This window comes from Bombyx mori, chromosome 5 (assembly GCF_030269925.1).
Source record: "Bombyx mori chromosome 5, ASM3026992v2".
NCBI classification, from domain to species: Eukaryota; Metazoa; Arthropoda; class Insecta; order Lepidoptera; family Bombycidae; genus Bombyx; species Bombyx mori.
Genome location: NC_085111.1, coordinates 15119252 through 15136480, shown reverse-complemented (window position 1 = coordinate 15136480; position 17229 = coordinate 15119252). Strand labels below are relative to the sequence as shown.

The following is a 17229-nucleotide window of genomic DNA, read 5'->3' as shown; positions in this document are numbered from 1 at the left end:
TTGAGGTATTCGGTGAAGCCCTTCAAAACAAAATAACCGACGTAAAGGAACGAATTCAGAGTTGAATAAAACATTCGAATTGTTTTTATTGATATTTCATGATATCTTATCTAGATAGATTGAATGACCATGTAGATTCGTTTGTTTTCATAATACCCAACCCGAAGCGAGTTATTTTTATTTAAGTTGTTATATTTAATATTAAAAAAATATATTATTATTGTAATGGTAATTATTATAATAATAATATTTAATGTTTTTTATATTTAAATCAAATAAAAATAATTCATTAGATGCAACTCTAGAGACATAAATGAATAGTACTAATAATCCTCCTAAAAAAATAGAAATAAAATATAACCCGAATTTACAGTTTTTAGGGGATATATTTATCCTGCGGCATTATTAACCTTTTATAAAGTTTCGTGAATACTTATCGGGTCTGTAGATAATTTGTATTAATTCCAATAAGTTTGAATGGAGGAAATGCGAAATCGTTTGTGGAAACATTAATGTCGGAAACTCCTTAGGCTGGACTAAGAGAAATATAAATAGTGTTGGAAAAATATCTATTTATTGCCTGTGTGTAAGACATTATCTATATATTAATACGTGAAGCAAAAACTTTGTATCCCTTTTTACGAAAATTACGCGGACGGAGGAGTATGAAATTTTCTACGCTTATAGAGAATATAGAGAAGAAGTGCACAATGCTAATATTCTTTTAAAATAGTGCATAAAAGATACATTAAATCAATAAAGAAAACATTACACACACTACATACCATGTATTTGACGTACACACGCATGCATACTATTTATTGTCAAACTTTTGTTCTTGACGTCTGTGCTCAAATTGAGAATAGATTAAATGTTGTTTGTCTTTATTAATATTTTTTTATAGTGTAGCCTTGGTGAAATTTGTGGTTATAGAAGTATAAAATACAATCATAATAGTGTACAACAAACTTACAATTCCAATTAATTATTATAGTCGAACTTCGACTACTGCGGGACCTCTAGTTAAATTAAATTCGTCAAGAGTTATGTCCACCCGATCCGGCCCTGCGATAAATTCACGTCTAAGTTAATAATATTGGGAGGTAGGAAGTTTAGTTTATGTTTAACTCTCTCTAGACGTTTAAAATAAACGTTGGTAAACATGATCTCCCCGGGCGTACAAGGCTGGTTGTTCCTCAACAATACAAAACTGACGCCGTTACGATTTTTACTACTTTCGAAATAGATCAAGTCAGTGAGGCCAGTCAATGTTTGGATCAATTCAAAATAAACAGCCGTAATTCTTTAGAACCATAATGTTGTAAGAAGCTAAAGCATATGCTGTTTGTTTTACTGATGCATAAAATCATTAGATTCGGAACTGTTTTGATTATGTTACCTAGTACTTTACTGGTAGTAGTTTACTTACTGGTGGTAGGACCTCTTGTGAGTCCGCACGGGTAGGTACCACCGCCCTGCCTCTTTCTGCCGTGAAGCAGTAATGCGTTTCGGTTTGAAGGGTGGGGCAACCGTTGTAACTATACTGAGACCTTAGAATTTATATCTCAAGGTGTGTGGCGCATTTACGTTGTAGATGTCTATGGGCTCCAGTAACCACTTAAAACCAGGTGGGCTGTGAGCTCGTCCACACATCTAAGCAATAAAAAAAAGTAATTAAAACTCGATGATTGTATCACAACATATTTTTGTTGCAGGATATCGACAATTTAATGACGGAAGGTAATAAGTCTCGAACAGTGGCAGCTACGAACATGAACAGTGAGTCTTCACGATCCCACGCCGTGTTCAGCGTTGTTCTGACTCAGACTCTATGTGATGCTGCTACCGGTGTCACCGGGGAGAAGGTTGCCAGATTATCCCTAGTGGATCTAGCCGGATCAGAGAGGGCCGTGAAGACTGGTGCTGTTGGAGACAGGCTCAAGGAAGGATCTAATATCAACAAGTAGGTTTAAGGTTATTTTTACTGTTATTGTGACTCTTAATTTGCCTTTTTCATTTTTGGACGTTTTTCTTTAATATTCCACTAGATAAGCATAGTATTCTACCGAATGTTAAGTGGTTACTGAAACCACAGATGACACCTAATGAGTGTCGCCACCCATTGTAAGATTCCAAGTCGAAGTCTCAGCCGCAATATATAACGCCTATCATTTTACGCTACGGGTTCTTGAAAGCGGAACGTGCGATTGTTTCGCGGGATTAGTAGCTTGGTAATATATTGTCTATTGGCTTTATATTGTCCTTTATTCCTATTTACCTATTGAATCTTATTCCTATAGTCCTATTTACCTATTTAGATAACGCAGGTACACACATCAATCAACGGTAGGCAGCGGCATGGCTCTGTCCTTGGCAAGTCCACGGGCGAAGTTAACCACTAATCATCAGCTGGGCCGTATGCTCGTCTGCAAACAAGGTCTATAAAAAAACAAAAAATAAAAAAAACGTTTGCCACAAGTTATTATTTTTTGTTTGTAAAGCCAATAAGCCGTTATTAAAGTATAATAGGGACTTTAATCTCATCTCTCAATGTGCGGTGGCGGCAATAAGGTGAGCTCCTCCAAGAGTCTAGTACACTACATGAATAAACGAGCACTGTTCGATGTATACAGGGTGTCAGGTTTAATTGGTTGTTGTTTTAACAGATCTCTGACTACCCTGGGTCTCGTCATTTCAAAGTTGGCTGATCAATCGTCGGGCAAAACGAATAAGGACAAATTCGTACCGTACCGAGACTCCGTACTGACTTGGTTGCTGAAAGACAACCTCGGCGGCAACAGTAAAACTGTTATGGTGAGATTTGGATTTCTAAAGGTTTAATACTTCAAAGTTGGGAAGTTTTGGAATTCTTGATACGTATAAAAAATAACAATTGAGTTACATGGCAGAAGTTGTTCGAGTCAGGCTAAACATATTGAAAACAGTGGATCGCGATTCGGATCCGGTAGTAGATTCGGCGAAGCACTGCTCTTGTTAGGGCCAGTGTTAGCATTTCTTTCAGGTTGAGACGGTGAGCTCACCTACCGGCGAGCTTAGAATAGCCCCTTAGGCTACCAACGATTAGATATGTAAAAAAATGAGTCTTAGTAAACTGTCAGTAATGCTCTAAATGATAAGAGCATTCGCTTCGATTCTGTTTGCCGATTCAATATCATTTCCTTTTCATGTGTAATCGATCGAAGTTCCGAATTCTATCGCGGAACGCTTTATTCGATTTGAAATGAAAGAGAAACGATGGTATGACTAACGTACGTCGAAGCGACGTAAGGGCCGTGTAACTAGTAAAGTTATTCTCAACACGACGAGGGATGTTGCATCCGTTGAGTCACCAGACGCCGGCGACAAATTCTCGTATCCTAAGTACACGCATCAATACACGCATTGAATGCTTATCGGCTTAATGGAGAAATCTATTCACGATCATAGTGTTGTGTTTACATCGAACAGAACTTGATTTAAATATACCTCGGATGTTATGATTTAGCATTTTTGAGAATATGGTCATTAAATTAATCGTTAATTAAATTAGTATAATTCAATAATTATAATAAACTTGTGATGCTGTGATTTTGAATTTTTGAGAATATGGTCATTGATCTATCCTTTAGTCAAATTAATACAATTCAATAATTAAAATACACTTCCGATGTTATGATTTTGCATTTTTAAGAATATGGTCATTAAATTATTCTTTAGTCAAATTAATACAATTCAATAATTAAAATACACTTCCGATGTTATGATTTTGCATTTTTAAGAATATGGTCATTAAATTATTCTTTAGTCAAATTAATACAATTCAATAATTAAAATACACTTCCGATGTTATGATTTTGCATTTTTGAGAATATGTTCATTAAATTATCCTTTACTCAAATTAATACAATTCAATAATTACAATACACTTCCGATGTTATGATTTTGCATTTTTGAGAATATGTTCATTAAATTATCCTTTACTCAAATTAATACAATTCAATAATTACAATACACTTCCGATGTTATGATTTTGCATTTTTGAGAATATGTTCATTAAATTATCCTTTAGTCAAATTAATACAATTCAATAATTACAATACACTTCCGATGTTATGATTTTGCATTTTTGAGAATATGTTCATTAAATTATCCTTTAGTCAAATTAATACAATTCAATAATTACAATACACTTCCGATGTTATGATTTTGCATTTTTGAGAATATGTTCATTAAATTATCCTTTAGTCAAATTAATACAATTCAATAATTACAATACACTTCCGATGTTATGATTTTGCATTTTTGAGAATATGTTCATTAAATTTCTCAAATTATTTACTTGTAAAAAACGTAAATACGTTATTTATTTGTTTGTATATAATGGAAATACAATTGAATGGTAGCCGAAAAATGAACATGAAAACTCGTGAGTCTATATTTTTTTATAACTAGCTGACCCGGCAGACTTCGTAGTGCCTCAATAATAAATAAAAGACCTAAACGTTTGTATAAAATAAACTTAAAACAAACAAAAGGAATCGGTCCCAGGGGGACACATAAAAGGAAAAACAAAATTGTTATTTTTATTTAATTCCGAGCATTTTCATATTTATCTACCTTTTAAACCTTCTCTGGACTTCCACAAATAATTCAAGACCAAAATTAGCCAAATCGATCCAGCCGTTCTCGAGTTTTAGCGAGACTAACGAACAGAAATTCATTTTTATATATACAGATTTCATGTTTGGTTTTTATTTTGCAAGAAAATATATCCTCCTTTAGTCGATCGCTCATTGCTGAGCATCATGATGCGCCAGAATGTGACTGTTTTTTGTAATTTGTAGCCACTTATGTCGGTCAGTGGCACAGTGAAGTGCGTGGCTCAGTCTCGTGTCCAAATACTTCTGACACTTGGTCACTTCAACTTTTTTGACTCAGACCTCTGGATCGTCTTCTGTTGAATTCTCTGTACAAAATTGAATCGTAGTTTGTAAGATTAGCTTGATTTAAGTTTTTGTCACTTCAACATTTGGCTCTAATGGCTTTGAAGTGGATTGCAGTCATAGCTCAGCGCTTTTATTAGAATTTCTCGAACACTACGGTCATGCTTACAAAAACAAGTCCCATGCATGAGAAAAGAAGCACAGGCCTCATTATAAAATAAATATTGTTTCCTTAAGGTTATCCGTTATTGACGACTCTCTCGGGCGCAAGGAGGTTTCTCAAAATCCTTTTCAATAAAGAATGCATATCCTATATGCTTGATTAAATGTAAACCGATCGTATTATTCATTATTCACGATTAACCTATATATTAACTTCCAACATCTTCCCTCCAATATATATACCTAGTCAGGTCATAAATTCTGTCACATGTTTAATGTAAAATAATTGAAACAAGTTTATTTATTATGTAACCATTCATATACCAAAATGAACTTAACAAAACATAGATTCTTATGACACTAAAGTTTATTCAAAATGACCTCCGTGATTTTGAATACAGGCCTTCAATCTGCGCGGCCAGTCGTCTATCGCAGCACGAACGAGGTCCATGTCAATATCGGCGGCTGCCTTAATCAAGGATGTCTTGAGTGACTCCAAATTGGGATGAGACTTTAAGCACGCCTTTTCCTCCAAGTGTTGCCATATCTTGTAATCTAACGGATTCAAATCTGGACTGGAGGAGGGCCAGTCTTCGTGCCGGATGAAGTCGATTTCACGCGCCGCCAGCCAGTCTTGTGTGCTCTTCGCTCTATGAGCTGGCGCCGAATCTTGTTGGAATACCCAGTGCCTGTTATTGAACATGGTATGAGAAACAGGTTCCACAAGGTTCGTCAGGACTGTATTTTGACACACAACTGCATTCGTTTTTACACCTTTCTCACAAAAATGTACCTCTGTTAAGCCCCAATAAGAAACTCCCAACCATACCATGGGCGAGGATGGAAAATGACATCGTTGGACACGCGGAATACGGTTGCTCGCTTCTTCACTACTGTGTGCGTACACCTTATCATTTTGTTTGTTGTAGCTCTCTTCTACGGTAAAAATTTTTTCATCCGAAAAAAGAATTTCCCGATATTTTTTTCCCGCGTACCGCTTCAACAAAGCGCGGCATCTCTTCAGTCTCAGGTCCATTAGACGAGCATTTAAACGATGTCCTGTTTTTATTCGATATGCCCGAAGCCCTAAGTCTTCATTTAACACCCTTTTCACCGTGGTTCTGCTTAACCCCATCTGAAGGGCCAACAGTTTCTGCTTACGTTTGGGATTTCTTTGAATTCGCGCCTTCACAGCTTTTATCACTGCTGGAGTCCTAACAGACCGAGGGCGACCACTTCTTGACCTGTCATCTACACTAGAGTCTTCATTGTATCGTTTGATGGTACGATAAACGAATCTTTTGGTTATATTTAAATTTTTCAGTATGTTAAAAATTTGAATTGGCGCGTAACCGCAACGATGCAACGCAATAACTGCAACACGGTATTCTTTAAGCGTCCACTCCATTTATTAAAAATGAGTAAAATTCTAAAAGTATACATTTTTATTTTCATGAACAATTCTAAATTCGAATTCAATAAACATTTTTGTGGCCAGCATTCTAAAAGAAAAGTTTTTACTGTGTGACAATACTTATGACCTGACTAGGTATATTATTATGTACGTTATAATGTGGCAGGTGGCAACGATATCTCCAGCGGCCGACAATTACGAAGAAACGCTGTCGACCCTGAGGTACGCGGACCGAGCCAAGCGCATCGTGAACCACGCTGTGGTCAACGAGGATCCCAACGCTCGCATTATCAGGGAGCTCCGACAGGAGGTCGAAGCACTCAAGGAGATGCTCAAATACGCAACTGTGAGTAATGTCCTTATTATCAATATTTACAATTAGAAATATATCGTTTTTTATTTTTTCTACCTAAGCTGATGGTTTAGAGAGACCATGTCAACGTCGCTGGGCTAGTAGCTGAGCTCACGGGGCTCAAACTTGACGATGTTGCTAACACGAACCCTAGCAAGGGTCGTGCTTCGCAGAATCTAGCACCGGATCGGAAACGCGACCCACTGAGAAGATCCGGCGAGAAACTCAGTGGGCTGTGTCTGTGGGTTAGATTACTCGCCGAGCCCCTTCGTCGTAAGCGACGGGTTCGACGAGTACGATGACCGGTGCTTGGGGTACCTAAAAGCATCGTTAGTGGATCGGGAGGATCCGAGATGACTTGTTTTGGGCGACGTCGACTGTTTACCATTTGGTCCGCAAGATCGGCAAAGTAGTTACCGGCGGCCACGATGAGAGGGTTCTCGTGTCGTGCTGCTTTATCGAAATGGGAAATATATCTATTGACAATAGCACATTATAAATAGTGATAGAGAAAGAAAGGTAATCGAACGTCTTAGAGTCGATCAAAATTACGTTGAAAAACTTTGTTAAACAGATAAATAGAGGCTAAGCTAGTAAATATTCTACATAAAAGGCATAGTTTTCGGAATTTAAGAGTTATGTTCGTATGAGACTATTTCTGTGCTCAAATCCCGCTTACCTTATAAAAATACGTACTTAAAAATGTTCACGAATGGCTTCCACGGTGAAGGAAAAATATCGTGTAATTAAAACAAATCCGTAAAATTTTTAATTTGCATTATAACTGGTGGTAGGCATTTTTTGATACACGGGTAGGTATCATCACCCTGCCTATTTCTGTCCTGAAGCAATAATAGGTTTCGGTTTGAAGGGTGGGGCAGCCGTTGTGCTGTAAAAACTGAGACTTAGAAATCATGTCTGAAAGTGGGTGAGTGGGTTAACATCAAGTGGGCCGTGAGCTCGTCCAATCGTCTAAGCAAAATAAAACAAGAAAAATATATAAACAAAACATTACCCATTCTAAATATAGTATCATAATAGAAATGGTGTTATAAGAGTTGCTGGACTAGGTTTTTATAAAAATAACAATTATCTAGTTTGATAAACATATTATCTACGTTTATTTATAATAGACAGATAGCTTTGTAAAAGGGCTTAACATCTTAACAAGTAGCTCACTAAGACAATATATTATTATGATCATTTCATTTTAATTATATTCGTGCCTCTAATATACGTTAGCTCGATCAAATTGAGCAAATATTTACTAAAGAAGGCCGGCTAAAAGTGTAGGCGATAAGCCGTAAGACTCTTGAGTTCGGCTGAGGCTCGTATATAACGATAGTAGGGGTATTTTTATTGTTTTCGAAGCTAGATGATCTCTTGCTACAGTGAATGGGCTATTGTCCTTCACGTACATCAATAATACAGCCAAGTCTCTGCCCATCGCCTAGAACTGTTATGAAATCTCGTTTGAAGAAGCACATGCTACTGGTGGTAGGACCTCTTATGAGTCCGCACGGGTAGGTACCACCACCCTGCCTAATTCTGCCGTGAAGTAGTAATGTGTTTCGGTTTGAAGGGCGGGACAGCCGTTGTAACTATACTTGAGACCTTAGAACTCATGTTTCAAGGTGGGTGGCGGCATTTACTTTGTAGATATCTATAGGCTCCGGTAACCGGTGAGATCGTCCTCTCACCAATGCAATAAAAATATGTGAAACGGCCCAGGAAACCGAGGAGGCGATTCGAGGATCTGATGGCGTTGTCTTGTCGCTGTTCCAGGGATCACCCGTCGGAGAAGACGTCCATGAACAGCTCGCGCAAAGCGAACATCTGATGAAAGAGATGTCGCGGACCTGGGAGGAGAAGCTGGTCGAAACTGGTATGTGTGCCAAAATGTTTTGTAGGGTCTTTCAGTTCCCCCCTAAAAATTAATAGCTATTCAGATTTCAATCAGTTCTTTGTACACGTAGCTAAGAAATACCTGGTGATGTTTCACCATTTTTGTGCGGACTATATGTATAATTAAATACTACCATTATTTTAGAACGCTAATTGACTGTTAGCTTTTGTGAAATTTGAAACATTTAGCTGGTCGGAAATTATAATGTATGCAGGTTGCTGGTATAATCCAGGTTAAGATCTATTTTTATCGTGATAAACATACATACCCCGATATCATGATCCCTACCTATGAGCTAAATCTAGTGGAATGCCCCTAAGAGTTTTTAAAATTTATATCTGTACTATTATATAAATAAATCTACAGTGGTTTCTACGGATGTTCCGTTATAACTACTAAACCATGCATCCGATTGACTTGAAACTTGGTATCCATGTAGAAAACACATGTACTTAATGGATAGGCTAATATTTATATGAGTGTTGGACTCCCTACACCAGTTGCGGGGACGTTAATGATGAGAATGTTTGTGGGGGCGAGAAATAATAGTTTAAATTTAAATGCCCAGCGAAGCGGACGGGTACAGCTAGTCATGTTATAACTTTCATTAGAATATTATTATAAGAAACGCCGTTCTCCTGTTTGTTAAAGAAATTAGGATTGAATTTTGATACTGGTGAAGTCAGGTCATCCGTCTCAAGCCGACTAGAGAGTGACTAAAGCTAAAACTAGTTTATATCCGGAAGAGATAACGAATTTTATTCTTTTTGAATTATATATTTAATCGTAGTAAAACCACGGGACCGGCCTATACTAAATGAAGCCGTGTAACAAACAACATTGATGTCTAAGTTAGTGTGAAGATAAATTCTTTTGTTCAAAGTTTTCTTGTAACATCCTAGAGGGGATAAGAAATAGAATCGAACGAACGATATCTGTAATTCAGTTGGGAAACTGTCCGGGATATAGAGTAATATACATTATGAGAGGTATAAGGCTGGATATTCATGATTCGCACTTTTCAAATGTTCGAATGGTTTTATGTACCCAGTATAAATGTTAATATGATCAATATTTTGTGGGTTTTGATTTTTATTTCGCGGAACCCTAATTCTTTTTTTTTTCAAAATAAGGGTGGGGTCTAAGTAGTTTTTAACATGTTACAAATGCCGTATTAATTTTGTAGTCCAGTAAAAGAAATCAGTTATTAAGACATTAAAAACTGATATTTTACATTTGTTTTACGTTTGTATACATTATTGTAAATTAATAATTACAGTTGGTAATCTTAAAAAATAATTATATATCCGACAATTTTTTTTTTGTTAATAATAAACTGGATCTTTTGGTTCTTGATGTAAAAGTCCTATTTTTCACAGTCAAAAGGACCGAACGAAATTCGATTGTACCATGACCATCATCATCAATCACATGTTTATCATTGACAATAACGTTGTTTGAGATGACCTGAAATTAACGAGAGCTAGTGTGAGAGTTTTTCCAAAAACCGTTTCCAATGCCATAAAATTAAAAGGCTTTTGTTTAAACTTTTGCTTTATAGCCCTACGCGGTTTATATATTTTATTTGTTGTTTGTAGAACGAATACAAGGCGAACGTCAACACGCTTTGGAGAAGATGGGGATCAGCGTGCAAGCGAGCGGCATTAAAGTGGAGAAGAACAAATATTACCTCGTCAATTTGAACGCGGATCCGTCGCTTAATGAACTACTGGTCTACTATTTAAAGGTGATTTAATGTTGACAAGATCATTCCCTTGAGAATTTTTTTTCTCATACCTATTCGCTAACCCAGTCGGGTAGGTGAGCTCACGGGCTCAATCTGAGAGTATTTGGTAACACTAGCCCTAGCAAGAGCAGTGCATCGCAGAGTTTACCACCGGATCGGAATCGCGACTCACTGAGAAGATCCTGTTAGAAATTCAGTGGAATTTTTTTTATTATTAAATATTGGTGATGTCCTATTTTGTGAGAGGACAGGCGGGTACTGTATTTTTGATGCGAAACTGTCATTCTGTCCGGTTCGAAGGTTGGGTCAGCCGTAAATGTAATGTAATTGAAATTTCAACCTTATGTTAATAGACTAAGTGGCGGCATTCACGTTGTGATGTCTATGAGCTCTTGGCTATGTCTGTTTACAAAACCTTTTTGTCGAAACTGCATTATAATTAATTTTAAAACGACGTCAGAATTAGTATGGATTCTTAAGGCCATAGTAATTGATACATAAGGTAGAGCGTACATTTAATTATCTTTTTCATACGATCGCACCTGTTGTAGTGTCATAAGACGTACGTGTGTTGCGCAATGCGTTTATACTTTACGGCTTAGAAAAGTTAAAAGTCTAATTTAGGGGAGGAAAACAAATCACACAACCTCACTGTTTTAGATTTTTATTTTTATTTTTTTAGTGCTTAGATGGGTGGACGAGCTCACAGCCCACCCGGTGTTAAGTGGCTATTGGAGCCCATAGACATCTACAACGTAAATACGGCACCCATTTTGAGATATAATTTCTGAGGTCTCAAGTATAGTTACAACGGCTGCCCCACCCTTCAAACCGAAACGCGTTACTGATTCACGGCAGAAATAGGCAGGGTGGTGGTACTTACCCGCGCAGACTCACAAGAGGTCCTACCACCAGTAATTACGCAAATTAAAATTTGCGGGTTTGATTTTTAGTACACGATGTTATTCCTTCACCGTGGAAGTCAATCGTGAACATTTGTCAAGTACATATTTCATTAGAAAAATTGGTACCCGCCTGCGGGATTCGAAAACCGGTGCATCGCTCAACACGAATGCACCGGACGTCTTATCCGTTAGGCCACGACGACTTTACAATGTAACCCAATGTGAAAAAAAAAATACGTAAAATTCTTTACATCGCGTGCGCTACTTCCCAAGCGAAGCCGGGGCGGGCCGCTAGTAGTTAATATTTTTATAATAAGGAACTTCGTTCCTATACGGTGAAGGAATAACATCGTGTAATAAAAATAAACCCGCAAAATTATAATTTGCGTAATCACTGGTGGTAGGACCTCTTGTGAGTCCGCACGGGTAGGTGCCACCACTCCGCCTATTTCCGCCGTAAAGCAGTAATGCGTTTCGGTTCGAAGGGCGGGGGGGGGGGGTAGCCGTTGTAACTATACTGAGACATTAGAACTTATATTTCAAGGTGGGTGGCGCATTTACGTTGTAGATGTCCATGAGCTCCAGTAACCACTTAACACCAGGTGGGCTGTGAGCTCGTCAATACAGCTAAGCAAGAAAAAAAATTCCGGTGTTCCACGACACACCACACATCTTTTATTAATGTTAACCTCTCGATGGTTTCCAGGAGAGGACCCTCGTGGGCGCGGACAGCTCGGCCGACATCCAGCTGTCTGGGCTGGGCATACAGCCGCAGCACTGCCTGCTGCTGGTGGAGGGCGGCGGGCTGCACATGGAGCCGGTGGGCGCCGCGCGCTGCTTCGTCAACGGCACGCCCGTCGTGTCGCGCGTGCGCCTCGGACACGCCGACCGGATCCTGTGGGGGAACCACCACTTCTTCAGGGCTAACTGCCCGAAGAAAGCGACCGGGGCCTCGGGTAAGCTCCTACCCAACTAGTAGCTGAGATGTTTATCACTTACTAGCTGACCCGGCAGACTTCGTAGTGCCTCAATCGATAAATAAAAGACCTAAGCTTTTGTATAAAATAAACTTAAAACAAACAAAAGGAATCCGTCCGACGGGGGACACGTCTAAGGAAAAACAAAATTGTTATTTTTATTTAATCCTGAGCATTTTCATATTTATCTACCTTTTAAATCTTCTCTGGACTTCCACAAATAATTCAAGATCAAAATTAGCCAAATCGGTCCAGCCGTTCTCGAGTTTTAGTGAGACTAACGAACAGCAATTTTTATATATATCACTTATATTCTTAAAAAGCTTTATAATGCTGCTTTAGTTTATATAAATAGAAACTCTTCCACGATCCGGGTAGACTAGGATGTTTGCCTATAAATCGGATCAATTCACAAAGGTCGCTTGATTTTAAATTTTTATTAAGCTTTGGTAACGAGACCTTTAAGTCAAATCTTATATTCTGTTGTTATAATATGAAAAATGAAAGGTGGAAGCGAAATGAGATGAAGTTTATTAATTTAAGACTTTAGTCAATTAGGATGAAATTAGACGAGATGAAATGCAATGAAATGGTGGTTATTTACTGAGACTCTCTTAGTGAAGTAGAACTTGAAAAGTTTCTTCCGGGAGCTCTGTTTCTTTTACCCCCATTTATGCACTCTTACAAATGCTAAATACTTAATAGACCAATGTTAAAACACAGTTATACTTTAAGAAACATTGAATTGACAAAATAAAATAATTCGCACAATTTCGCACCTCGCGTTCCCACAATAATGTTCTGCGTGAACTAAAATGATCAAAGCAAAAATAAATGGTTTGTCGTGTCCCGTGCAGCCGGCGCGTCCGAGCCGCAGACGCCGGCGCAGCAGATCGACTACAACTTCGCTCGAGACGAGATCATGCTCAACGAGCTCAGCAACGACCCCATCCAGACGGCCATCTCGCGCCTCGAGCGCCAGCACGAGGAGGACAAGCAAGGTGACGTCATCGACTTTTATCAGCACCTACCCTCCTAATGATTTTTTTTTATGGCCCTTGTAGGCAGACGAGCTTACGGCCCACCTGATGGTGAGTGGTTACCGTCGCCCATGGACTTCAGCAATGCCAGGGGCAGAGCCAAGCCGCTGCCTACCGCTTAATACGCTCTCCACAAGCCTCGTCTGAAGAAGGACATGTCATAGCACTCGGGAAACACCGTGGAGGGAACTCATTCCATAGTCGAATGGTACGTGGCAAAAAATACCTCTGGAAACGCACTGTGGATGACCGCAGAGGCTCCAGGCCGTATGGATGAACTCTACTCCGGTGGCGGGCTGTGCGGGCGGTGCGATGGTAAAAACGAGATGATGGTATCATCTCGAACAATTGCTCAGAGCACTATCCAAATGGTACGAATGTGAGATCACGGCTCAATATGATAATCGATTGTTTAATATAATTTTAGTGGCCTTAGAGAAACAACGGCAGGAATACGAAAGGCAATTTCAGCAGCTCAGGAATATACTGTCTCCGTCAACCCCGTACCCGCCCTACTCCTACGATCCGCTCAAATTAGGTGAGTTACAATGTAAACTATATTTACTATAAGCTGTTTTCAGACTACGCTATAACATAACAACATATAATATATAGCTCATAGTACAACAATATCGCACACCATACATGTTTATGGACACAATCACACTGCACTGTACTATATATTATTAGCTAAGTACAGGCTGCTATACTATATGGCATAATAGTATAGCGAAAGCAGCTTTACTCACTGTTACGTTCACCGCGCTATATCGAGGGGCGAAAGGCTGATAAAGTGATTGATAGATTTTATTTTGCTCTTATGAGCAAAAAATACAAAGCAAGCAGGCATTTATATGCCGGCGTTCGATGCGGACGGCGCGGGCCAATGGACGCGTACCTTTAGCCCTTATTCGCACGGGCGTTTTAAAAACTTTGCGTTAAAACTCGGCGTTGGCGCTTTTATAACGTTCTCGATGTGACGTAATCTGTAACGCCCAACGCTTAGTGCTCAAAATGCAACACTGCGCGATAAAAAAGCGTCGCGTTTTAAAAGCGCTGACGTATGAACCTATACTAGAAAATGCATCTGTTCTATTTGAACGGTTTTTTAACGCGCGCGTTAAAAAAACTCCCGTGCGAATGAGGCCTTAGGACCTCCATAATGAATGTAAACGAAGTGAAGCCAATGAACCGTTGTGGTGACTGCTGTTTTATTTTTTATTGCTTACATTGTTGGACGAGCTCACAGTCCACTCGGTGTTAAGTGGTTACTGGAGCCCATAGACATTTACAACGTAAATGTGCCACCCACCTAATGCCCCCTGTCGTGTGGCAGGCAAGCTGACGGCGTGCACGCCCACCACGGCGGCGCGCGTGGAGCGCTGGGCGGCCGAGAGGGACGACACCTTCAAGCGCTCCCTGGGGCGCCTTAAGGCGGACATCCTGCGAGCCAACGCACTGGTGCAGGAGGCCAATTTCCTGGCCGAGGAGATGCGCAGGAACACCCGCTTCAGCGTCACCCTGCAGATACCGCCGCAGAACCTCAGCCCCAATCGCAAGGTTCGTCGCCAGTGACACTAACAATGCTACTCTCACCGCCTGGGACAAGTACATACATGACGACGAACAGAGATCGCGAGGGGATTCATTTTGTGGACCACTGCCTAACCTTATGTGTGATTTTTTTTTGTGATACTTAAATTAAACAAATTTTCTGAGATAATTTCGTTAAAATCGTAAATTTTTTTACTCACTGGCTTTCACGTCGACGTCATGGGTTTAATTAACATTAAAACAAAATTGAGTTTCGTAATTCCCTGCACTAAGCGACGCGTATCCCGCTCCAACACACGTGGCTAGCCGGATCTCGTCGCTCGCAAGATGTGAACATTATATTCTTTTCAGATGGACGAAGACGGCCGACTGTGTCGGGGCGGGGTAAGGCCGGTCGCGGACTCTGGTATACGTTGCCTCGTGTCCGTCTTGTCTAACTCGCATCCGCATCGGCGCTCTAACACTTGCTTAGTTCTATCTGCAGACGGAACTGCGGACGTCATGCTATCTCTGTCTGTCTTACAGCTTGTGCCTGTCGATTTATTTTGGTTTCGAACTTTTCAAGGATTGCCATATTATTACGCGAACCGCAAAAACGGTTTCGATCATCTTCTTCCTAGTCAAACTTCAATTTCTATCGGAATGTTTCTTGGTTTCTGTAGTTTTTTTAAATCTGTTATTCGATACGTTTGTAATACGTCGATAGAAATATCGATAATCATTAAATCGATAGAACTTGTTTGTTTGACACGCCAAAATCGATTTGATAATTAACTTAATATTGTGTTTTGTATTGACAGCGCGGGGCTTTCGTGTCTGAGCCTGCTATAATGGTGAAGCGGCCAGGTCGGGGCGGCCAAGTGTGGTCAATGGAGAAACTCGATAACAAATTGGTCGACATGAGAGAAATGTATGACGAGTGGCGACGTCGACAACAACGAGGCGAGGAAGAACTGGAGGAGGTAAACACAGCTGAGACGTTTTATATATTCTAACGTTTACCTTGCGAATGTTGTGATGGATGTGTGGAGTAACGAGAATGGATAGAATGCGGAATGAATATATTAAAGGAAGTCTGAAAGTGCTGTGATACAGAAGTTGAGAAGAGCGCGTTTGGAATGGTATGGACATGTGATGAGACGAAATGAAAATGAGGTTGGTAAGAGAGAGTTAACTATGAATGTGGAAGGGTATAGAGGAAGAGGTAGACCTAAGAAGAAATGGATATATGTAAGAGGGGGTAAGCGAAGAAATGCTATATTATAGTGAAATATGGACGGAGAAAACATTTTGCGCCGACCCCAGGTGACTGGATGAAGGGCAGGAGAATGATTATGATGTTTACCTTTGTATTAGAAACAATCGAGTCTTCGTGGTATGAGATATTAGTGGGCGACTAATATATTTTGAAAAATCAAATGTTTTAACTTGAATTTATTGGTCGTTGAGAATGTTGCAAAGAGAAAATCTAATTTCAGATTCAAACTGAGAAGACTGTGGATCCCTTCTACGAGTCTCAAGAGAACCATAATTTGATCGGCGTTGCCAACGTGTTCCTCGAGGCGTTATTCCATGACGTCACTCTCGACTATCACACCCCCATCATCAGCCAACAGGGAGAAGTGGCTGGAAGGTTACAAGTGAGTCATTCTGAAATATTTTGGCTGATGAGTCATTGTAATGATTGTTACGTGACTGAAATAGCTAACGTGATTATGGACATTCCAAATATCAGAACTGCTTTAAATAACCGCTTAATCATTTTTTTCTCACGTCCAGGTGGAGATAAGTCGCGTGGCAGGTCAATTTCCCCAAGATCGCATCTGTGAAGCTGCATCAGATAGCTCCGGTGACATGAGAGATGATGATGAACCCGTTGATCCTGCGTCACAACAGGTATTCTATTAATTTGATAATTTATTTTATTTTCCTGCTAAATAAATGAAGACTAGTAAGTAGTAATCGGCAGTCGATCTCAGGCGCTTTGTCACTGTAGGGAGTGAGCAATTGAAGCTAATAGATTAATGTCTTAATTACTGGTGTTGGACCTCTTGTGAGTCCGCACGGGTAGATATCATCACCCTGCCTATTTCTGCCGTGAAGCAGTAATGCGTTTCGGTTTGAAGGGCGGGGCAGCCGTTGTAACTATACTGAGACCTTAGAACTTAAATCTCAAGGTGGGTGGCGGCATTTACGTTGTAGATGTCTATGGGCTCCAGTAACCACTTA

At 39.6% G+C, this 17229-nt stretch overlaps 1 protein-coding gene across 7 annotated transcripts in view; it reads left to right on the top strand.

Annotated features, from left to right (window-relative positions):
• The window catches only part of LOC101743647 (kinesin-like protein KIF13B), a 144974-nt gene that overhangs the window by 103649 nt on the left and 24096 nt on the right, over nucleotides 1–17229 (top strand). For 4 of the 7 annotated variants that reach the window (XM_062668770.1, XM_062668769.1, XM_062668766.1 and 1 more), the window contains exons 6-18: nucleotides 1716–1963; nucleotides 2667–2814; nucleotides 6686–6865; nucleotides 8603–8756; nucleotides 10376–10524; nucleotides 12136–12385; nucleotides 13264–13407; nucleotides 13874–13984; nucleotides 14783–15006; nucleotides 15352–15384; nucleotides 15801–15962; nucleotides 16479–16640; nucleotides 16780–16896. In XM_062668770.1, coding sequence (XP_062524754.1) covers nucleotides 1716–1963; nucleotides 2667–2814; nucleotides 6686–6865; nucleotides 8603–8756; nucleotides 10376–10524; nucleotides 12136–12385; nucleotides 13264–13407; nucleotides 13874–13984; nucleotides 14783–15006; nucleotides 15352–15384; nucleotides 15801–15962; nucleotides 16479–16640; nucleotides 16780–16896 — 2082 coding nt within the window. The remainder of the gene's footprint in view (nucleotides 1–1715; nucleotides 1964–2666; nucleotides 2815–6685; nucleotides 6866–8602; nucleotides 8757–10375; nucleotides 10525–12135; nucleotides 12386–13263; nucleotides 13408–13873; nucleotides 13985–14782; nucleotides 15007–15351; nucleotides 15385–15800; nucleotides 15963–16478; nucleotides 16641–16779; nucleotides 16897–17229) is intronic. The other 3 variants (XM_062668768.1, XM_038011164.2, XM_062668767.1) reach the window with 3 other exon arrangements.